Here is a 24212-nt window from a genome sequence, read left to right on the forward strand (position 1 = left end):
TCTCTGTGGTCTTACGTTCTCCCTTATTTGGTGCCTGATGTTCGGCGCTTGTCCTTACAGCAGGCCTCCTGAGTGTCAGGGGGGTCGCGCCGCCTTGCAGTGATGCTAGCGTTGGCTTACTTGCATGTCAGCTTCACTGATCTCCGTGTTGATGTGTGCGCCCCTTTCAAGATGGCTGCCGCCTTCCTCGCCTCCCCGGGACAGCCACGCTTTGATCGCCGGCCGCCCTTCTGTTACGCCCTGGTGCACCTTGGCTCTCGCAAGACCTTTGTGGGGGGGTGAGACTGATGCTGCGCTTCTATCCTCTCTTTTCCTTGGCTTGCTCGTAGCGCTATGGCTGTCGCCCCTCCCAAGATGGCCGCCGCCGTTGGTCTCCGGTTCTCTGAGGGTGTCGTCTGCCTTCCTCGGGACAGCCACGCTTTGATCGCCGGCCGCCCCTCTCGTGCACCCGCGAGGCCCTTGTGGGGGGGAGCGACAGCGATGCTGCGCTGCCTCTTTCCTTGGCTTGCTCTCAGCGCTGTGTCGCCCCTCCCAAGATGGCCGCCGCCGTCGGTCTCCGGTTCTCTGAGGACCCCGCTAGGGTGCCGTCTGCGTTGCTTCGCTTGTGCCTCCCGGGGGGGGGTGTCGCTCGCACTGGTGCTACTTTTCTACTGAGCGCTGGTCCCCCTGCTGTTTTGCCCCGCCTTACTGCCGCTCCTTACCGCCGCTGCATTCCCCCCTCTGGAAGGTCGCTTGCACCGCTCTTATGCCACCGCGCGACTGCTTCCTTCTTGGTGCGGGAGCCGGTGGTGGGGGCACCCGCTGGGCTGTTACCTCACCTCCGTGTTGTGCCTTCTTGTTGCGATTCTGGATGGGGGCAAGATGGCCGCCACCGTTCTGCCTTTGCGCTCCTCTTGTGCCTCTTGTGTGCGCTCGCCACCTCCTTGCTCTCCGGTGCTCTCCGGTGCTGCCCTGGGTGCCTGCACCTCACCTCGCTTTTTGCTGTGTCTACCACTTGTGTTTTCCACCGGGAGCGCCCGCGGTCTTCTCAGTGCTGTGGCTTCTTGTCCCTTTTTTATTGCTCCGCCATCTTGGGCTCGCTTTCACTGCCTTCGCTGCCTTCGAAAATGGGCTTTAAATGCTTTTATCTTTTGTATCGCCCACTTCAGCTCCTCATCTCCGCCGCTCCGCACACTCCCCCACACTGCCGTCCGTTCCGTGTGTGGGACTGAGGGCTATCGCTGGTTATCTCGCCGTTCTACTCCCCAGGGTCGCGGAGCTCTCGACGGATTCCTACCAACAAAGAAGTAAAAAAAAAAGAATAATTAACGGACTATGGGCCAGATGTAGGTAATTTGATTTAACCGATTCTTAAATACCGAATTTTACCGATTCGGTATTCAAAAATCGGTAAATGATATGTAGGTAAAAAATCGGTAAATTTACCGATTTGGCCTATTTTCTATCACCTACATATCGATCGCTCAATACCGGTCGGTAACGGCCAAAAATCGGGATTTTCGGCCGTTACCGACCGGTAAAGGCCTACCTACATCTGGCCCTATATTGTGTATCTGACTGCACAATATGTCAAATATTTTGGCTAAAAAGATATAGGATTTATACGCATTTTTGAAGGGAAACTAATAAAATATTCAAATATTTTTATGAAAAAATGAGTGGCTAGTTCATAAATTACTATAAAAGGACCCTCAAGCCTATTATTTGACCAGTTGGATTCACTTGATTCCTCTTCAGGGGTACACTTACATTTCATAAAGGCACTCTGGCCACCCCTATTAAGTTGCCTATAACTTGACATATGAGATAATATGGGACTCCCATCGTACAATCAATAGCAAACCAAGGTTTACCACTTTCAGCCAGTGCTTAATTTGAGCCGGTGGCTTCCGGTGCTGGCACCGGCCCCTAATTGTCACTACCGGCACTTATGGCAGTCTGCCACACGGTGGCGTTGATTGTCAAATTTAGAGATGAGCACAACAAGGAGCGTGATGGTTAGTAGTTTTGCTGGTACTGTCATTGGCAGCGCTGGCAGGGGAAATGAGTGGTGCAAGCTGCAGTGGACTCCTGACGAGGGCCCTGGCACTTATATTTTACAAATTAAGCACTGCTTTCAGCCTAATTTTCTTTAAACCGTGTACCGCGGCGAACATTCCGCCACGGTGCAGGCATTCTAAAGGGTGGGGCGGGGCTGTGTCGGCCAAAGCTTGTGCGCAGCACCAGGGGGGTAGGCCGACGCGAGCACGGAACGGGTTAATAATGTTGGCTTTGAAAATGTGCATACATATCCCACGACCTGATTAACAATAAGACTACCAAGATTTCCTATAGTTTCCACCTTTGAAATGTGTATCCTCGAACTCATCATCTGGAGAGCTCAGTGTCAGCAGTGCTAATCTGGAAACTCCCAGCCACCTCCCTCTAATGACTTCCTACCTTGTTTCAAGGAGAGTTTGGGGTCCTTTCATGCCTGTGTAAAATCATTTATTACAGACAGAAATTCTGCTATTAGTTTTCTACCTGTTAGGGGTAAACATTTTTATCACGCAAATTTAACCAAAGAGTGTAACAGCCAGCATTCAAATTTTCTGGTAAAATATTGATTTGTTGCTAAAATAGTTGTAGGGCTCATTTGGAAAAACCTGAGTTTTTCAACTTAACCTTACCTAATGTCAAATACTTTTTTGACATCCTAATTTTGCAAACTGATATGCCCACAGCTTATAGTGTGCTATGTTACTAGTGCTAGTAAAGTGCCCGATTAACAATGGATGCACAGAAAATATCATATCATAGAATTCAAAACTGAGGAATGCACTCATTTATTGTTTTAAAAGAAAGGTTTTTACCCCTATTCCTGAAAGGAAAAGTAGTAGATTTAGAAAATTGGGTATGGGTTGAGGCAGGTGAGGCCATACCCAAATAGCAACCACAATTCCTGCCAGGGTGATGTCACAATCAACACCAAATAACCTGTGCTTAACCCTCCGGTAGCTTGGCACAAAAGCAGTCAGGCTTAACTTAGAGGCAATGTGCAAAGTATTTATTCAGCAGTTCAAACAGAAATAAGGTGAAGACACAGCACAAGAAAAATCCCTGACAAATTTAGAAAAATAGAGTAAAATATAATAAATTATTTGAGACCAAAACAACAAAAACCCAATCAGTAGAACCGAAGATGTGCATTTTAAATAAAATGTATAAGTGAAAAGAAGCACAAAGCACCAACTATGGTTATCTGGTTGCCCTGGACCTAGAATATAGTCGCAAGCTCATGCTGACTGCGATGGAGTACGGGCAAGATACAGGGACCAAGTTAGGCCCGCTGAACAAAGCATCTAAATCCTGGTTGAGAAACGTTGCGAGATCCCGTGTTGAGGATGCATTGCGCAGCAGCGGTTCCGACGAGCTGGGGTCAGCGATGCGAGGTCCTGCTCCGAGGATGCAGTTCGCAGTGGTGGTTTCAATGGAGCCTTCTCTGAGGTTCGTGATGTGAGGTCTTGCATCGTTGTTGAGGATGCTGTTGATGGAGGCTTGTGATGCAAAGTCCCGTGGTGGGGATTCATTGCGCAGCAGTGGTACAAATGAGCTGAGGGCTGTGAGGCGATGTTCTGCATCAAGGATGCATCGCACAGCAACGGTTCGGATGTGGACCTGTGAGGACATGCATCACGCTGCATCAGGCCTGCCCAAGGGAACACAGATGGGCTGGCAGAGCACATTCAGGCCCACTTCCAAGGGTCCAGGATCGGGAAGGGACTACCTGGAGGGCAAGATTCACATCAGTCAGATGCTTTTTCTGTCCCTGAGGCTCTGATCGGGAGGCCAGCCAACAAGCCATTGGAGTCCCTCTGGTGGTCTTGGGTTCAAGATGCAGGTCCAATTCTTTGCACTCAGGCATTATGGCAGCAGGGCAGCAGAGTACCAGTTTTACTTGCAGCAAGGCAGCACAGCAGTACTTCTGAGTCTTCCAGAGGCGTACTGAAGAGTTGACAAGTTTGGCTCTAGGGTCCACTATTTATCCCAGGTGCAAGCTTTGAAGTATGAGAAATTTCTAGAAGATTCCACCCCAGAGGTGCTTGGAATTTCCTGCCTGCCTGTCCTGGCACCAGCTTGTGAGGGGCCAGAAAAGACTAGTGTGAAACTCTTTGTGAGGGTGCTGGGGCAGAGCTTTTGTGATGCGCAAGTGTGGCAGGCAATAGTTCCTCCCCCTAACAAGTCACAGATGGCCCAACCTGTCAACACCTATTCCCCCTTTGTCTCATTTTCAGGGAGCAATACACAAAGACCAGCTGCCAGCTAGACATAGTCAAGTGACCCAGGATACAGACTGCACGCACCAAATGGTTGGCACAAGGAAATGATAACTTTCTAAAAGTTGTATTTTCAACATTGTGACTTAAAATACAACTTTACCATTAAAGAGGGTATTACATTACAATTCCTTAGACACCTAACTCAATATTCCAACATGCTCCCAATGGAAAGTCATCACTTGTTAAATGTAATAGGGCAACCCCCTGCTCTCCTAGGGGAGAGGTAGGCCTTGCAGTAGTGAAAAACAAATGTAAGAGTTTTTCATTACCAGGACAGGTATAAGTTAAAAACACATGTCCAACATTTTAAATACACTGCACATTGCCCTTTGGGCTGTTTATGGACTACCCTAGGGGTGACTTATGTGTATTAAAAGAAAGGTTAGGCCTGATATAAGGTTTATTTGACAAGGTCGAAATGGCAGTTTAAAACCGTACACACAGGATGCAATTGCAGGCCTGAGACATGTTTGACAGCCCACTTAAATGGGTGGCAAAATCAGTGCTGTAGGCTCACTATTTGCATTTAATTTACAGCCCCTAGGTACAGGTAGTACCACTTTATCAGGGACTAATAAGTAAATTAAATGTGCCAAGTGGGAATAAGCCAAGTTTCCCATGTTTAAGGGAGTAAGCACACACACTTTAGCTCTGGTCAGCAGTGGGAAAGTGTGCAGAGTCCTAGGATCAACGAAAACAAGACCAGCAAAAATGGAGTTGTAAGCCAAAATGTGTAGGGGAAGACCACCCTAAGGCTAATAGGTCCAACAAAAAAATAGGTTTTACATAGTTCCACAGGAAGTATTGTTGGACTTGGCCCTTTTTGCAGGGTCATCCCAGAACTTTTTCCCTTCCTCCTGTATTTTTTGTGACCTGCTGTGGGTGGTTTTAGGTCTCTGGACACTATAAACAGTGCTGATCAGTGCTAAAGTGCATGTGCTCTCTCTGGTAAACCTTGTAAGATTGGTCTACACCTGATTGACACATATATTTAATTTACGTATACGTCCCTTGTACAGTGGTATCCCATATACCCAGGGCCAGTAAATTAAATGCTACTGTTGGGCTTGCAGCACTGCATGCGCCACCCACCGAAGTAGCCTTTCAAACCTGTCTCAGGCCTATGCCACTGCAGGGCCTGCGCTCGCAGCTTACTGCTGCTGTGATGTATATAAAGTGTTTACCACGTCTGCTACTCCCCTTTTACTATATATTAGTCACCCCTAAGGTAGGACGTACCTAGCCCTATATGCAGGGTTCAGTGTAGGTAAAAGGTAGGACACATGTCTTAACTGTGTGGCATGGTAGTGACAAGCAGCCTATTTGGGTTCTCACTGCTGTGAGGCTACCCTTTCATAGGTTTGCATTGGTGATTCCCTGATATGTGTTTCAGTAGCAATTCCTGACATGAGAGGGGTAGCGTGACCATGTTTGGTATGTTTGGAATAGTAGTGCTAAATCCTGCTTATTGGTAAAAGCAGATTTATTATTACTATTTTAGAAATGACACTTTTAGAAGTGGGCATTTCTGCGTGCTATGTGTGTTTATGCCCTGCCTGGATGTTTATTGACCGTCTGGTTCTGTCTGACAGTGGAGCTGGGATGTGCATTCACTCCATCCATTCCCTGGGGGGGTTAAGGTGTGGCCTGCCCTGCCTGGGTGGCAGAGCACCAGGCTGAATAGACCTTGACTGCATTTAGAGTAGCGGGAGGAGTTGTCCCTTGCACCTAAATAGGACTGGTCTGCATTTGGAGTGGTGGTAGGAGTAGCACCTGCACCTGAAAAGGACTGTACCTGCCTTCCACAATGCTAGCTCAAAACCCTGTGGTGTGTCTGGGACTAACACTGTGATTTGGGATTGTTGTGAACTTGTAAATATGTTTTAAAAGTGCCCCAAAGCAGAGACATTACAGGGGCTCTGACCCCATGGAAAAGAGAAGAAACTGCGTGGACTGCCAGAGGACAGTTGTGTGCCAAGAGGAACAGCCATTTTGGGACTATCTGCCTGTGAGACTGATCCGCTGTCTGCTGGGTGGCTTAGGGGACTGCCACTCCTCTGGGTGACCCTGTGTGTTGGCCGGCCGGTGCCCTCTTCCCTGCCCCAGTGACCTCCCAGGGCTTTTTTGCCGCCCTGCGTATTTTTTACCCAGCATGTGCTGAGCGCTGAGGTTTCTCACCCTGTTGTTGCAGAGACTGTGTGGAGCACTGCATAGGGTCTGGGGATTGCTTTTGGCCTGTAGACTAACTTAGCCGCTTTGTTGGGCCCCTTGCCAGCTGAGTTCTGGGCTGAGCCCCCCACCTTACCTAAAAGAAGGCACCAAATGCGGCAGCTCATGAGGAATCGAGCGCCGCGGGAGAACCAGGCATCGCCTAGCAACTAGAGGAAGCCGCATCCCCTCACAGCACGAGACGCTGCAGATCGCTGAGAGCAGTAAGGGTGCTCTCTTCATGCAGACCGTGTCGCACAGCCTGGAGTGGGGCCCCTAGCAACCTTGGAGGCCTGGGATTCTCGCTGACAGGTACGCCCGAGGGACTCAGGAAATTCTGGGTTGAGGTCGGAGTAGCACCACGGCAGCCAGCTGTACCGCCAGGTAGCGGCGGCCAGCTCCATTTCACCACCGGGTATGCTAGCCCATGAGGTTGCGGGAACCAGACCTCTGCATCGGAGGACTGCTCCATGTGTGGCCAGTGTGGATGCCTCTCTCATTGGTGTGGGCCTATTTGCGGCATTGTTGCGGGATCGTTGGGGTCGGGGTGGAACCTCAACAGAGGTCTCCGGTTCCCCGTGGGAATCCGGCGCATCCCGGGCATTATCGCAGCTGCACTGCATGGTCGTGGGCAGCTGCACGATCACCTGCTGTTGGAGGGGGGTGCATTTTCTTGGATGACTCGGGGTGAACCTCGACTGAGGCCCCCGCTCCTCATCTGGAGAGAGGAGTACTATTGGAGATCGCGGTCGGGAGCGGTAATTACTGCATTTCCCTTAACACAGGGCCGGAGACTTCTGTGCTCTACGCTGTGGAGGAGAATTACCAGCTAAAGGGTGGTAGAAGTGTGGAGAGGCTGCACCCTAGGCCCTTCATTGAGGGTATTTGGAACTCACCATCTGCGGCATGTGCACGCTGGTGGTTTGTGGACAGTGGTAATGTTTCATTGTCATGGTTTCCCTCTATGTGTTCAGTAATGGTGATCTGCATATGCCTAAGTGGGCATGATGTGTTGATGACATATGCACTCTACTAGTAGTTACTATAGTGCACTGCTGATGATGTCTGTGCATAATGTTTTATGCTGGTGCAATCCTGCCAGTAGTTACTGGTGACCCTAACTCTAATAGTTATGACAGTGGCTTGGTTGGTCTAGTGATTTATCTAATCACTGTGAAGTCATGACGAGTGTCTAGTGGCACAGTGATATATGTGATTGATTTTAATAATAATACAGAGGCTATTTTTGTATAACCTTGTGTGGAGTTTCTTTTGTGGTGTGCCTAGTGTGTCACTGCAGTGTGAGTGTGTTGCACAAATGCTTTACACATTGCCTCTGGGATAAGCCTGACTGCTCTGCCAAGCTACCAAGGGGGTGAGCAGGGGTTATCTTCAGTATGTAACTCCCTTGCCGTGACTAAATGTAAATGTACATGTATTTATATAGCGCAAATCACCGACCCGGTATCTAAGCGCTTGCTTAGGGAACCCATCCTGGTATTCCCCTGTGAGATACCCCAGCAGGGTATCCACAAGGTGAAAGCCAGGCATCCCGCCGCGAGGGGCCGTAGTGGAGATTAAGCAAGCTATTGCCCAGAGTCGCAGAGTGTGACCCCATGAGTTGAGTAGGCACCGGAGCGAGAATTGTCGAGTCCGTGGAATTTTTGAGCCCGAGACCCGTCGAGGCGGGGAATCGAACCCTGGTCCACGGCCGATCTCAGCTTCCGGGTCTGTCGCCTCTAACCACTGAGCCACGCTTCTCCACAGACTAGAGTGGTGAGTTCTTCCTGGCTTAGTTGCATACCCTAGCTGTTAGATCTGAGGGTCTGTAGTTGGCAGAGGTAGGTACAAATGTCCACATAGGGACCCTTGCTTCTAGTCAGGTCAAGGGGGATACACTCTTTAGATAACCCCTGCTCACCCCCTTGGTAGCTTGGCACGAGCAGACAGGCTTATCAAAGGCAAAGTGTAAAGTATTCGTACCAACACTCGCAGTGAAAACACCACAAATGGACTTCATACCAGTTTAGAAAAATAAAGTATCTTTATCTAAACTACACAAGACCAAAACTACAAAAATCCAACATACACAGTTCAAGAATATGATTTTAAAAGAGTTCTAGGGTTTGCGTCAAAATAATCCACAGTTGCGTCACGGTTAGCCCAAAGTACCCGTAGATACGACAAAAGTTCCAAATGGAAGCTGCAGCGTTGAAAAACAAGTGTCACTCCTGAGACCCTGGGGAGGCGATGCGACAGCCCCGCTGCATGAAGCGGGCATGTTGCGACGAATCCGGTCTGTATGGGGAGGGATGCGATACCTTGTATGGATTCCGGTGCGCAGGTTCGGTAGGAAGTGTCTAGCACAGGTACGATCGATGATCTTCGGGACGGCGACGATCTAAGGTGCGACGGCGATGCGCGGTGCAGCGTCGATCTTCTCCTCTCGCGGCCCCTCGATGCGATGGCTCTGCGACGATGTTCGCAGTGGCGTTATGCGGTCCGCAAGCAAGCGGTGCGACGATCTCACCCAGCGACGACAGGTTCTGCGACGATACTCGCAGCGACAGGAATCTTCCTGCACCGGGGTGATGCGCTCCGCAAGCAAACGATGTGTCGGTTCTTGCAGCGGCAACAGGCGCTGCGACAATCTTCGCGGCGGCAGGAATTTTCTCGCACTGCCGACGATGCCCTCTGCACGCGAGTGATGCGTGAAAATTGCAGATCATCTTCTTTTCTTCTTATCCAGCTCCCCAAACAGCAGGCACAACTTCCAGAGGCCCCACAAGCGGATCAAGCACTCTAGGAAGGGCAGAACTCACCCAGCAGAGTTCAGGGGGGAAGCTGGGGGTGAAGTCCTTGTGTTCCTGGGACTTCTTAACAGGAGTCCAGCTCTCCTCAGGCCCTTGGAGATCTTTTCAAGCAAGGGGACAAAGCAACAGCCAAGTCCTTCCCCTCTCCTTGGCAGCAAAGCAATTTCAGGTCAGCCCACAAACACACAGCAGGACAGTCCTTCCTCTTCAGTCTTCCAGCTTTCTCCTTGGCAGAGGTTCCTTCTTGATTCCAGGATCTAATTTTCTGTAGTATGGGTAGCCCTTTTTATACCAGTCTTTCCTTTGTTCTCTGGAGGCAGAAAGGCCTTGGCTTAGTCAGAACCAGTTCTGGTCAGTCCTGGAGCACTTTGTTTTCCTGGGTTCTTCTTTCCTTTCAGAGAGAGGGGCAGGGTCGTCAGCCGCCCAGCAGGAGGTAGAGCCAGCATTGTGGAAGGCAGGCACCGCCCTATTCAGGCCCAGGTGCTATCCCCTCCCACCACTCAAGATGCAGGTGCAGCTATTTAGCCTAGGGCTGACTCATTCAGCCTCCTGGGGGCTCCCCAGCCCCTGTCACTCACAAACCAGACAGTCAATTCACAAACAAGCCAAGGCACACAGAAAGGTCAGACAAGAGAACAGCCACTTTCTAAAAGTGCTGTTCTCAAACATAGGATTTAAAAACCATCCTTCCTAAAAGATAGGTTATCAAATTCTGAGTTCAGGGATACCAGACTTTATTTTTCTATCTTGCTCCTATGGGAAGATATGCAGGTAAACATTATACACAGCATTCCCCATTATAGCCTATGGGCAAGATAGCCCTCTCAATAGTGAAAAACGAAATTGGCCGTATTTCAATATCAGGGTATTTCACCTACATCAGGACATGCCCTACCTTTCACATACACTGCACCCGGCCCAGGGGGTTACCTAGGGCCTTCCATAGGGGTGTCCAATGTGTACAGAAAGGGAAGGGTTAGGCCTGGCCAGTGTGGACACTGGTCAGGTCAGCATGACAGTTAGCAACTGCACACAGGCACTGCGGTGGCAGGCCTGAGACAGCATTTTAGGGCTACTCATGTGGGTGGCACAATCAGTGCTGCAGGCCCACTAGTAGCATTTGTATCACCAGCCCTGGCACACTTAGTGCACTTTACTAGGGACTTCCTGGTAACACAAATATGCCAATCATGGATAACAATAACAATTTACTCAGGGAGCACTTGCACTTTGACACTGATCAGCAGTGGCAAAGTGCCCAAAGCATCTAAACCAGCAAAAACGAAATCCAGCACAGCATCAAAAATACAGGAGCTAGAGGCAAAAAAAAGTCAGGGGAAACCACGCCAAAGATGCCAGGTCTAACACTAGCCAACCAGAAACCTAATTTCTAACAAGTATATTGCACTCATTTCGGGCCACTACTGAAAACGCTCTATCTGAGACCGATTTGCTTTTGGGTATTTTGTGGAGGAACTCAGTGACGGAATGGAAAGTAAGACTGGGTGAAAAAAACGTACATTTAGAGGGCAAAAAAGGATGTAGGGATTTGGGGATAATCCTTTCCGCTGTAACCATCACTTTACACTCTACTCTTTTCTTTGGTGGTAGCCAGTGAAGTAACATAAAAGGGGAGTGATATGATCTCTGCATCTCTATCCTAAAAATAATTGAACGTTTATGTTGTGCACCAGCTGTAGTTTTTGAAAAGATTTTTCAGGTAGACCCATGTAGATTGCATAACCTTAATCATGCCTTGATTGTATTAAAGCTCCAACTACAGGTGCTTGAAATGCTGGTGAAGTGTGGGGTCATTTTTTTCTCAAAAGTTTGATATGCCACAAGCACGCCTTTGTTACCTTTGAGTTATGAGTTTCTAAGGAGAGAGCAGACTCAATAAAAATGCACAAGTTCTGAATTTCTTTTGCTGAGGTAGGTACATGGCCTGTTGTTGAAGGCCAACAGATTGAGTTCCATTTTTCACTGGAGTTCCTATTACTGAATAGTTCTGTTTTGGAAGGATTGATTTTGAGACAAATGCAAGCCATCCATTCATGTCTGCTGATTAAGGCCTCGGTTAACTATTTGTAGTATCTAAGTCCATACACTCTTCTTGTATGAAGCCAGGAGAACATTTAGGGGCATATTAACAAGGCGGCAATAAATACATTATCGCCGGTTTAGCGTCCGTTTTTGGTCATTTATGATGTCAGCTTTGGCGTTGTGTGTAAAGTTTTAATTCATGTCCCTTCAAATCAAGTTTCATGGTTTGTACTCTTAATCATTATTCCCTGTTGGTTGTATTCTGCCCTACAATGTCTTTAAGTAGCTACACTCCTAAAGAGTTGCAATCTACAACCAGGCCTGGGCGGAACTTGCAGAGTTGTACTCTGCGCATTGCTGAGGTGTTAAAAAAAAAAAACTCTGCGAGATTCAGCAAATGGGTGGAAATAGGCAGGTCGCACTGCTCACGCTGTGATTTAGCCCCAGGAGCTCGTTCTGCGCTGAAACATCAGCACGAACAACCCTATACGGCACGCCACAGGGTGCAGCTGCTCGAGTTGATTTTGGTGGCCAAAATTCTACCAATTCCTGCGGTGGATTGAAATATTTCACCCACCCCTTTCTACAACCAAATTTCAAGCTGAACCACATCATTTCTTCTGGCATAGTTTGGTGTAAAGCGATCTAGCTGTTTTTAATGCGTGCAATAATTTTTATGGGATTTTGAATGTGAAACCCACGTTGTGGGCCCCTCAAACAGTCTCTGTCCCCCCTGACCAATCTATTCAAATCATGGTGAAGAGAATTCTGACACAGTCAAATATCTTTTTGGGGAAAATGCTGTGCACATATGTCAAATGAAGCCAACATTTTTCAGACTGAAAAAACATTTATCCTGCAAAAGCTCAGTGGTAACTGCAGTGTAACTGTATACTGACTTACTCCTTTCTTTGCCCCCTGAACCACATTCCCTTTAATTTTACGGTGAGAGTCGGATGAAGACGTTGCCATGTGTTTCTTTTTCCATCCAATGAGGACTTACAATACCTTTCTGGAGCGCAACAATCGTTCGCTCATCTGAGAGACGGGAACCAATCAGCTGCAGCCGCAGTCCTTTTGCTGTGTCTCCTGCTCCGTTTCATGGTTTAGGACAGGAACCTCTGGCACTGCAAAATACTTATTTGGGGTCAGTATCGCCTCTGCTCTTTAAGGTTAAATGGTTGCCTTACTGAAGCAAGTTAAGTGTATCGCTGAAATGTCACTGGGTGTTTTTATTTTGAATCAGCATGAACAAATACATTTTAAAGTAAACCTTTTGAAGCACCAGGCACTGATGCAGGTATAATTTAGCTGTTGAAAGAGTTAACCAAAGAGCCAGAGGAAGTCTGAGGCACATAAACCAGCCATGAACCTTTTAATCCAGTTTGCAGCATGCTTTGAAATCCAAAAAACAAAGAGATAATAAGATTGGAGACAATCCAATTTTTTAAAATCCAAAGTCTCCTAGTGACGCAAGTTTCTATTTCTAACTCAGTCTGGTCAAGTTCCATATAACTTTCTTGGAAAGATGGCCTTGCATGGGATAGATAGACAGATTGTGAGCTGTGACCTTCTTCTGTGCTGTCGTCATAGGAACACAGCAGAAGTTTTTTTTACTGGTACATTTATTTATTTGCAGCTTTAGAAAATGTTCATCCAACTTAAGCAGAGATGTTTTGATGTACAAAATGTTTTTACGGTTGCAAACAGCGATTCTGTTTACAAACAGCGGAAAAAGTTTTTAATATGTAGAAACACCACTTTTAGGAGTCTGTAAATTATTACTCAATCAATCAATCAATCAGGTCATTTGTAGAGCGCACTACTCACCCGTAGGGTCTCAAGGCGCTGGGAGGGGGGGGGGGGTGCCGCTACTGCTCGAACAGCCAGGTCTTGAGCTTCTTCCTGAAGGAGAGGTGGTCTTGGGTCAGGCGCAGATTGGTGGGAAGTGAGTTCCAGGTCTTGGCGGCCAGGTAGGAGAAGGATCTTCCTCCTGTTGTCGCTCTTCGGATGCGGGGGACGGCGGCGAGGGCGTGGTTGGTTGATCTGAGGAGGCGCTTGGGAGTGTAGAAGTTGATCCGGTTGTTGAGGTAGCTCGGGCCTTGGTCGTGTAGGGCTTTGTGTGCGTGGGTGAGGAGGCGGAAGGTGATTCTCTTGTTGACCGGGAGCCAGTGCAGATCTCTCAGGTGTCCGGAGATGTGGCTGCGTCGGGGGATGTCGAGGATGAGTCTCGCCGAGGCGTTCTGGATTACTGACTCCTAAAATGCGTTTGTGCCTCCATAGGGAATCGCTATTTGGAAAAGAGATGTATCAGTGTTTTGTGCCTGTAATCCGGTCGCAAAAAAATGAAAGTTTACCCACCACCGAATTAGGTGGTGAGCCATTTGCAAACAGGAAGGAGTTCCAAGGGGACCCCTTGTCCTTTGTGAATTAAAATAAAAGTTTATTGGGGGGTATGCAGTGGTCCAGGGAATCCCGGACAACTCTCTAATAAACGTTTTGAAAAGAGTAAACTTTTACACACAACCCTGTTAAGGAGAACGAGCTGCATGAAACAAAGGGCCAGATGTAGGAAGCCAAATAGCGACCTCAAACGCCGAAATGTGCAAATTTTTAGCCTTTGCGATCGCAATTTGGATCTGAGCAATGTAGGTAAGATTAAACCTACTCGCAATATAAGGAATCGCAAAAATTGCGATTCCTTATTTTCCGATTTCATTCAAGGAATCGCAAATTGCGGTTCCTTAAATGCAATGCAAATATTTTTGCGATTCCTACCTGCATTCAATTTAGCGAGTCCGTATTAGCGATTCGGTAATAATCGCTATTAAGGACTCGCTAAATTGAATTTACCTACATCTGGCCCAAAAAGCTTACTTTATTTAGATGCAAACACAGATTTGGCGGTCTGTGCCCAGCAGGCCGCCATCCCGGTGATGGCATCAAATCAGAGTAAGCCACAATTTGTGATCTATCTCATTAATATTCATGAGATAGGTCAGACTGCGATCCCCTCAGAACAGAAATTTGCAAAACTATCCATTAGTACATAAATTGCTTCAAAAAATTACATACTGGTTGCAAGAAACGAACCCCAATTTTAGGGCGTTCTTTTGTGCACTAGGCCTGAAATTCATAACTGTGCAACCCTATGTTTTGCCTCTTTTATTTTGCATAATTTCAAATAGAGATGGGGTTACTTTCTTTATTTTCAAATAAGGGATGTAGTATAGCCCAATTTTCATATTCATATGCATGCCTGTCAACATATTGACCCCAAAATGCGGGGGAAGTCAGGTTTATAAAACGGTGATCCCATTATGATGAATGGAGAATGAACACTTTTTTAGAGACTGATGTAGGTTTGAAAAGCAGATGACCCCTTTAAAGTCTATGAAGGCATTTCATTTGTTGAGTGGGTCAATAGAAATAAAAAGAGGGTGACACCAACTTAATGCAGGTGACAGGAATGCATATGCAGGAAGCATTTTTGCCAACATTCTGTGCCCAAAAAAGTACGATTTTCAGGTTAATATTTCAATATTCAATATTTTGAACAATCAGGGTTGAAACCCACAGCATTGACAACAACTTTTAGTTTTGAGTCTGGGAGAGGCAGAGAACTGTGGCCTTACTCCTAACAAGACTGCAGATGCTGCCCACTCTGCACTGATTTCAATGGCCACAAGGCAATGACCATATAGCCCAGTCTGTTCCTACTTTGTTTTTATTATTATTACTGTCACCCTACACTAAATATTACGGCTATATTGCACTGATTATGAAGACTACCCAGGCTCTGCACAAATAAGGAATTCCACGATTCTCTTATATTTGTGGTTTTTCTGCCCCTAGGATTTCCACTGTGCAACTGACATGCCTAGGCCAGGGTAATTCGGTAAAAATAATCCAGCTGCCCGTTTCCGCCTGGAATCATCTAGCAATCAAAACAAAACGAGACCCACCAGATCTGCGTGGGGCTGCAGCCAGTGCCCCTTTCAGTATGATGTTGGCGCTGTTCTCTTAATACATTCATGAGGAAAGCCTACATGCATGCACACGCCACCTTTCTCTTGTAACACACTATTTGCTACCTCTCACATTTTGTTTGCTTTTGATACTTGCACAAGAGCCACCACTGCCTATGTAATGTTTGTTCTTCTTGTGCCTGATTGTCGGTCAGTTATTGCAGTATTATACCTCTAATTGTACTTTGTTTTCTCTTGTAAGCTGCACACATGTCACTTTTTCCTCCTGTAATGCACCGTTTGCAAACCTCATGTATTTTGTTTGTTCACAATTGTCACTTTTGCCTCATGTAATTTAATGTTTGTTTTTGTAATTTGTTCACTTGTAATTTTCTCCTCATGTATCATTACTGTTCCTATTGTGAAGCGCTCCCTCTGACACCTTCGGGTAAAGTCCGCGCTATATAAATAGGCATAAATAAAAAATAATGAAATAAATACGAGAATAAGTCACAGTACCTTATTAAATTTCACTGCGAAGCGTCAGTGACTGTAGGTGCAGGCTCTTGAGCTGTCTCCTGACTGCACGTAGCGCCCGATGCAGCCAGGCAGCCAGGCCTCTCATGATGGTGCCACTGCCGCGCAAATGAGGATTGTGAGACCGAGTCTCAAGGGCGGGTGACACCACGCATCGACGCCATACTATTAGACACTGAGTGGCTATTGGATGGCGGCCGCGAGAGTAAAAAGAATTGCGTCACTGCGTCCTCTCCTGACGTTGCGCGCGCGAGAAGTGTGACTAAAGGTGATAGGCTGCCGCCTCACACTATTCCCCTTTAGTCATATTTCTGATGCGCGCAACGCCGGGACACACTTCTGTTTACTCCCGCGGCCGCCGTAGGGCCACCAGAGTCGCGCGGCCATGGCCGCCCCCAAAACAGTGCCGCCTGGGGCGGACCGCCCCCCCTCGCCCCCCCTAGCTACGCGGCTGGAGTAGACAAAAGCTGTAAGTAGGGCATACGTTACCAAAAGATCATACATAGCAGACGCTGGAGGGGAGGCGCGCAGAGCAGAGCGAGCGACAGCTGCAGCTTCTATGAATAAGCTGGGGCTTGGCTAGGCTCGTGCCCAGTGCCATTTTATTGCCACAATTGGTCAATTGTCAAGCAGGTTGTGGCTGTTAATATTCTGCTACGTCACGGCTGAAATGGTCTGCTTTCAATTCACATTCTAATACACAAAACAATGGGCCTGATTACGAGGACAGTGAGCACCGCCATCGTAAGCATGTTTACCGCCCACCATATTACAATGGTGGTCGGAAAGACCGACACCATGTGTCCAACGGGCTCCTTGAGCCCGCCAGCGTGTCGGAGGGAGCTGAAATCCCTACAATGGTGGAAGTGCCTGCCAGACACCGCCGTAGGGAATATGATCTCCCTCCCCGCCGGCCATTTCATGGCAGTTAACCCGCCATGAAAAGGCTGGCGGAAAGGGACATTGGGGGCTCCCCTTTTCCCTGGCCCTCTGTTTTGGGCTTTGGGGGGCACCAATGGTGTCCCCCTACATATCCCTGCACCATGTGGCAAGCATTGCATGGTGCCTGCCACGTAGTGCAGGGATATGGGTTATGTCTATATTTTGTACTACAGTGTGTGCTGCAGCCTGCAGCACCCGCCACAATACAAAATATAGACATTGCGACCGTCTTGGAGGTGGTCGCATTGTAACCTCATTGGCGGGATCACCGACAGCAAGACAGGGGGTCCCGTCTCCGATATGATGGCAGTCGGACGTAAGTCCAGCTGCCATCATAATGAGGCCCAACGTGTTTGCAAAGTTAATCCGGGGCGTTTTCCCTTGTGCCCATTACGTTTTCTGAGTGTTGAGCTAAACGATAAGGCAGGGGTATGTCTTAATTAAGTAGATTTGTTGAAATTCAAAATGTCTGTAAAATCGGTTACCATAATGATTTCATATACAATAACGCATGCAATACTAAACAACCATTGGTAAGTGCACGAAAATATGCTACAGCCAATGAAACTGGAGGTCAATCAATCAATCAATTTGTAAAGCGCGCTACTTACCCACTAGGGTCTCAAGGCGCTGGGTGGGGAGGGGGGGAGCTGCAGCTAGTGGTCGAAAAACCAGGTCTTGAGCAGTCTTCTGAATGCCGGGAAGTCTGTGGTCTGTCGTAGGAGGAGTGGGAGGGCGTTCCAGGTCTTGGCGGCGCGGTGGGAGAAGGATCTGTCCACGGAGGTGGTTTTGTGGATGCGTGGGACGGCCGCCAGGGAAAGGTCGGCGGAGCGGAGTATCCTGTTGGGTACGTAGAAGGAGAGTCTGCTGTTGAGATAGGCTGGGCCGGTCTTGTGGAGTGCTTTGTGTTCATGGATCATCAGTTTGAAAGTGATTCTTTTGTCGATGGGGAGCCAGTGTAGGTCTCTCAGGTGAGTGGTGATGTGGTCTCTGCGTGGGACGTCTAGGACCAGGCGTGCGGAGGCGTTCTGGATTCTTTGGAGTCTGCTGATGAATTTGGACGGGGCTCCGGCTTAGAGGGCGTTTCCGTAGTCGTGTCGGCTGCTGATGAGGGCGAGGGTGACTGTTTTCCGTGTGTTTGTTGGGATCCATCTGTAGATCTTGCGGAGCATGCGGAGGGTGTGGAAGCATGAGGAGGAGACTGCGTTGACTTGGTTGGTCATGCTGAGCGTAGAGTCGAGGATGACCCCTAGGTTGCGTGCGTGGTTGGTCGGTGGTGGGGGGGTTCTCAGGGATGGAGGCCACCAGGAGTCGTCCTATGCTGAGGGGTTGGGCCCTAGGATGAGGATCTCCGACTTGTCCGTGTTCAGCTTGAGCCTGCTTGCCTCCATACAGTCGGCGACGGCCTTCATACCCTGGTGCAGGTTGGATTTGGCGATGAGGGGGTCCTTGGTGAGGGAGAGGATCAGCTGGGTGTCTTCGGCGTAGGAGATTATGATGAGCTCGTGTAGTCTGGCGATGCGAGCGAGGGGAGCCAAGTAGATGTTGAACAGCATCGGGCTGAGGGACGATCCCTGCGGGACGCCGCAGATGGTTTTGGGGGTACTGGATTGGAACGGGGGGAGGAGGACTCTCTGGGTTCTGTCGGTGAGGAAGGAGGTGGTCCAATCCAGGGCTTTGTCTCGGATCCCTGCATCGAAGAGGCGTGTGTGAAGTATGTGGCGGCAGACGGTGTCGAAGGCGGCGAAGAGGTCCAAGAGGATGAGGGCTGCTGTCTCGCCGTTGTCGAGGAGGATTCTGATGTCGTCTGTGGCGGCAATGAGGGCGGTCTCGGTGCTGTAGTTGCTGCGGAAGCCAGACTGGGAGGGGTACAGTATGCTGTTGTCTTCTAGGTAGCGGCTGAGCTGGGTGTTGACGGTCTTTTCGATGACTTTTGCTGGGAACGGGAGCAGGGAGATGGGCCGGAAGTTCTTGAGGTCGCTCGGGTCCGCCTTGGGCTTCTTTACTAGGGCGTTGATCTCGGCGTGCTTCCAGCTCTCAGGCAGAGTGGCGGTTTCGAAGGAGAGGTTGATGAGTTTACTCAGGTGGGGTGCGATGAGGCTGTTGGCTTTGTTGGCGATGTGGTGGGGGAGAGGGTCCGAAGGGGAGCCTGATTGGATGGTGCTCATGGTCTTGATTATGTCTTCGGTGCTCTCGTTGGTCCATGTGGTCAGAAGGTCGTGGTCGGTGGGGTTGGGTGTGTTCGTCGTAGTGGGTTTCGTTGGGTTCATCTGGGGGTTGAAGCTGTTGTGGATGTTGGTGATTTTGTGGTGGAAGAAGGCGGCGAGGGTGTCGCACAGGGCTTGCGACGGCGGGATGTCGTTGGTGCAGGAGCTGGGACTGGAGAGTTCCTTCACGATGTTGAAGAGCTCTTTGCTGTTGTGTGCGTTGTTGTCGAGGCGGTCTTTGAATGAGGCTCTTTTGGTGGTCCTGATGAGGCGGTGATGGTTGCGACTGGCGTCTTTGTGGGTTGCGTGGTTGGCAGGTGTTCTATCGCTGAGCCAGATGTTTTTGAGTTTCCGGCAGGTGCGCTTGGAGGCCAGGAGCTCTGGGGTGAACCAGCTGGGTCTCTGGCTGGTGTCTCTGTCTGCGGGTAGTCGCACTGGTGCTACGGTGTTGGTGCAGTTTTCTATCCAGTGTCTGAGGGTGCGGGCCCCCTCCTCTGGGTCGGTGGGGCTGGTCGATGGGTTGATTGCGAGGTGATATTCCAGGTATTCCTTGGTTACTTTGCCCCAGTGTCGGCGGGGGATCTGTGGGGTGCGGTGGTGAGTGACGGGTTTCTGGAAGGTGAAGTAGATGCAGTGGTGGTCGGTCCAGGTGAGCTCGGAGGCGTGGCCGGAGGCGACGTGTGGGCTGGAGGAGAAGATGGCATAGAGCGTGTGGCCGGTGGTGTGGGTCGGGGTTGTGACGATCTGTTTCAGTCCGAGGGTGGCAAGGTTGTCGACCAGGGTGGAGGAGTTGCTGTTGTTTTCCAGGTGGAAGTTCAGGTCGCCGAGGAGGATGTAGTTGGCGGAGGTAAGTGCGTGCGTGCTGATGAAGTCGGCGATTGAGTTGCAGAATTGGGGGCGTGGGCCAGGTGGTCTGTAGACGAGAGTGCCTCTGAGGGTGGTCTTGGGGTCTGTGTGGATCTTGAAGTGCATGTGTTCGGCGATGGTGAGGGTGTCGTCGGTGTTAGTGAAGACTTTGATGGTGTTCTTGTGGATGATGGCGATTCCTCCTCCGACTCCGTTGGCGCGGTCTCTGTGGGAGATCTTATATCCATCGGGGATGGCCATTGCGATGTCTGGGGCAGAGGTTTCGTTCAGGTAAAGTGAGTGGCCTGCACAGGAACCAATGAAAAGCCAGGAAAGAGAGGGGCGGGATGTAAACTCTTGCAGGCAAATCCTAAAAAAACAAACCCAATCCCCCTTTAAAGGAAGCCCAAAACCAAGCAGATATCCAGCTAGAAAAAAGCCCAAATGATGGTGGAGATTGAAATGTACAAAAAGCCTGATGATAAAAATTACAAGCAGGAGCCACGGTAGGGGAGGCAGCTGTGACACAACTTCGGCATTAAGAGGAGGTGGGAGGAAGAATGCTATATTTGAATGTAAGCAGCTAGGGCGCTGAAGCTAAACACAGATAAACAGTAACAGAGCAGAACACCAAGAAAATAATAGTCCTCCACAGAACAGATAAAGAACCATAGTGGAAGGAGACAGTACTAAGCCCCTGCTTTGCGGGTGGAACAGAAGAGAGGAAGGAGGGACAAAGTGGCAGGACTGACCATTAGCAAGCAATGATTTTTAAAGGACATTGGCATAGAAGCAATCGGAAGAAACGGGATGGACTTGAAGCCCACAGACTGATTACATCAGGTCCTGAAGAGACAGCGAATGCGCTGTCTAGCTTGACCTAAAAAGGGATCAAGTAGTGTTAGTACATGACATCATATGGTGACATTAATTATGTCAGATTGAGGCTGGGAGAACGCTCAGAAAAGCTAGCGTTACTGTTCTCCATCTTGGGATTGAAGATATGAGGTAGAGCGGACATTGTTTACTATGTTTGTGAGGTGAAGTTGGCACTTTGATTGGAGTCCAAGATTGCATTCGACTGGTCACATGTCTTCAGTGGTAGAGTATCAGCTGGTAATTTTGAGTTGTAAGTCGTATATTATGATGGGGGTATATACCATATTCCTTCACTATTTTGAGGTTATTGTGAGACTTTTTGTGGGCAGAGGTCGACACATAGGGTATGGTGCCTATCTTCTTGACATTGTGTACTGTTTGGGATTGTTCCATAGCTCTCTAGTGCACGCATATTTTCTGAAAGGTTTTATTGTTCTGGGTTCTGTCCACGTGTCAGCCGTTGATATAATTATCTACTTCAAATCTTGGCTTGCAATGAGTTCCAGAACTTGATGGCTTGTACCACAAAAGTGGAGCCTGCTTGGATTTCTTATTGTAAGGTAGTATAATGATTCATAGTGCTAGCCTAGAGCACACTGTATTTTTTAGTTTGTACTGATAACATTTAATTTGTAGATAAACTGGTCCTTTTGTTGAGAGGCTCTGTGGACAATGCAAAGTGCCTTGAACATTGATTATTATAGCAGCAGGTAGCAAGTGGAATATTTCCAGTACTGGTATAATCTTTTCTTAAGGTGAAAGTAGAGGGGAGGGGGAGTCCTGCACCATTTTGGATACATTGTATTTTGCATATTATGAACCGGGGTACACTTGAACTTGGAAATCCTGAGTGTGAGGTTATCTTCTAGATTTAGTCAATATCTGAGGTATGGGAAGATTTGTCTTAGTGGTTTCTTTGTGGAGAAGATATTTTTATGACTCTGTTGGTATGTCGTATCAGGGATAGATCTGAGCCTAGATTGCTCACTCAACTTGATGTAGCTGGAGGGTCATCAAGTTCTTTGGCTTTATGTTCGTAGGCTGGTGTTTGTGCTACTGTCCACAGGTCAAGATCTCTGTCTTAGTGGTGATGGGCATTAAATGGTTAATTATCCTTCTTGCATCTATGGCAGGGTTCTCCAAAGTCGGCCATGGCTTTGAGTGGCATAGAAAAATAAAATGATGATAACACTTGTTATTATCATTATATTTTTATTTTTTTGCACTACTCAAAAAGAAATGGGGCGTTGCTCCTCCGCCTTAGCGTAGGAGGCGCCACCGAGAGGGCTTCTTTGCCCCTTTTAAGGGATCCTTACTGCTCTGCACAATTTTTGTTCCTTTAATTTACTGCCCATCACCCAGACTAAGGATGATCAATTACAGGATATAGACTTATACACATGCCCTTGTAAATTGTCCTGATGAGACCTGAAATGTTGTAGGCTGAAACATATCAACGTTATACTCGAGGAGTTCTCACTGAGAGCAAAGCCAAATACGTGGATTGAGTTTTACTACAAAAGACAAAGGCTCACTTAAAGAGATATGAAGCCCTAACTCAACTTTTTCAATTTGGCAAATGGACACTCCAGTCATGCATAAATACCCTAACCATAATGCCTATAAGGACTGTATATCATTTTATGCACTTTAAACATTTTTTTGTATGTTGAAATGTATATATGGGCCACAGATGGAACTCGAATGCATTTTATAATAAATGAACTCAATTGAACTTTATAATAAATCACTTGTTAACTTTCTCAATAGGACATAATGGACGTTTTCTTGCTAACATCTGACTGTGCCTTAGAAATACCAGCACCAATTTTAAATACTACCAGTGTCTGCCAAAGAAATAGAAAAGCATCACTTTGTAGATGTTTGTTTTGTGATACCCAGTATTAATGGATGAATTATTGGAGCGTTAAATTTCTAGGTTTCATCATAGGTACCAGTCTCTAGGTTTGACACTGCTTTTTGATTTGCATCGTCTAACTTGCTGCATCTTTCTCTGCAGCGCATCTGAGGATAAAATCACGGTGCATTTCATAAACCGGGATGGAGAGTGCCTCACAGCCGCTGCCAGCGAGGGGGAGAGCCTACTGGACGTGGTCATGAAGCAAAACCTGGACATTGAGGGCTATGGTAAGTTGTATCCTGTTTTTCTTATTTATGCTCCTTGTATCTCCAATTGTGGATAGGTTCTGGACACAGTCACCAAATTGAAGCTCCAAAGCTCAGTTGGTACCAACTACTGAATCCACAAATCTTTATTGAGCACTAAGGTAAGGTGTCTTTGCCTTATTCTTTGGATATGATATATGTGTTCCTTAGGATAAGGTCAGCTTAACTGAAAGCATGCCCAAAGCCAAGGTTTTGGCTAGAGCTTGACCCACGAGTAGGAAAAGTATAGGTTTGTGTAAGATGTTGTTGATAGAATTTGTTCACTGTAATAGCAATTTTGATTTCTTTCAAGCAGATACATATCAGTACCAAAGAGTTGTGAATAACATCTGTTTACAGCCCTACCACAGATCTGTGCTTATAGTGGTCTCTCCTGGAATATCCACAACTGTTATTGGTCATTAAACACTGCTTTTCTTTGTACACCTCTCTAACATGGGATAGTGTGGTTTTACCACAATCTAGGAATGTACGTAAATGACATGAGCCAACATGATTACCTTAAAAACAAGCCTCTCATGCTCATATTTTCCATAGTTGCTACGGTTTAGTTTTGCTGTGAAGTGGGCCAGGTTCATATTTGCTGAAGTTCAGTTTTCTAAAAATTACTGACTTGGAAGTGTGTTCTTACTTAAATAAGTGTAAACTTATTGAAAGAATGCCATATTCCTTTGAGCTGATGCAGTGAAGGTTTTCCAAAGAAGAAACAATGTTGGTTTTGCAGATCTAGGACAGTAAATAGGTTCCCTCTTCTTCAGAGTAGATGAAGGCAACAACGCCAAGTGAAGAGAACTCTCAGACATCTTTCTACGACCTCTAAGGGACATTGGGGGCTCCCCTTTTCCCTGGCCCTCTGTTTTGGGCTTTGGGGTCACCAATGGTGTCCCCCTACATATCCCTGCACCATGTGGCAAGCATTGCATGGTGCCTGCCACGTAGTGCAGGGATATGTGTTATGTCTATATTTTGTACTACAGTGTGTGCTACAGCCTGCAGCACCCGCCACAATACAAAATATAGACATTGCGACCGTCTTGGAGGTGGTCGCATTGTAACCTCATTGGCGGGATCACCGACAGCAAGACGGCGGGGTCCCGTCTTCGATATGATGGCGGTCGGACGTAAGTCCTGCTGCCATCATAATGAGGCCCAACGTATTTGCAAAGTTAATCCGTGGCACCTCAGTGCATAGGCTGCGCATTTTCCTTGTGCCCATTACGTTTTCTGAGTGTTGCGCTAAACGATAAGGCGGGGTGATGTCTG

At 47.9% G+C, this 24212-nt stretch overlaps 1 protein-coding gene across 2 annotated transcripts in view; it reads left to right on the forward strand.

Moving 5' to 3' along the window:
* The window catches only part of LOC144752186 (adrenodoxin-like), a 70307-nt gene that overhangs the window by 8151 nt on the left and 37944 nt on the right, over positions 1-24212 (forward strand). For both annotated transcript variants that reach the window (XM_078640123.1, XM_078640124.1), the window contains exon 2: positions 22783-22910. In XM_078640123.1, the coding sequence (XP_078496249.1) occupies positions 22783-22910 (128 nt within the window). The remainder of the gene's footprint in view (positions 1-22782; positions 22911-24212) is intronic.

The sequence above is a fragment of the Lissotriton helveticus genome, chromosome 4_2, assembly GCF_964261635.1.
Source record: "Lissotriton helveticus chromosome 4_2, aLisHel1.1, whole genome shotgun sequence".
Classification (NCBI taxonomy): Eukaryota; Metazoa; Chordata; class Amphibia; order Caudata; family Salamandridae; genus Lissotriton; species Lissotriton helveticus.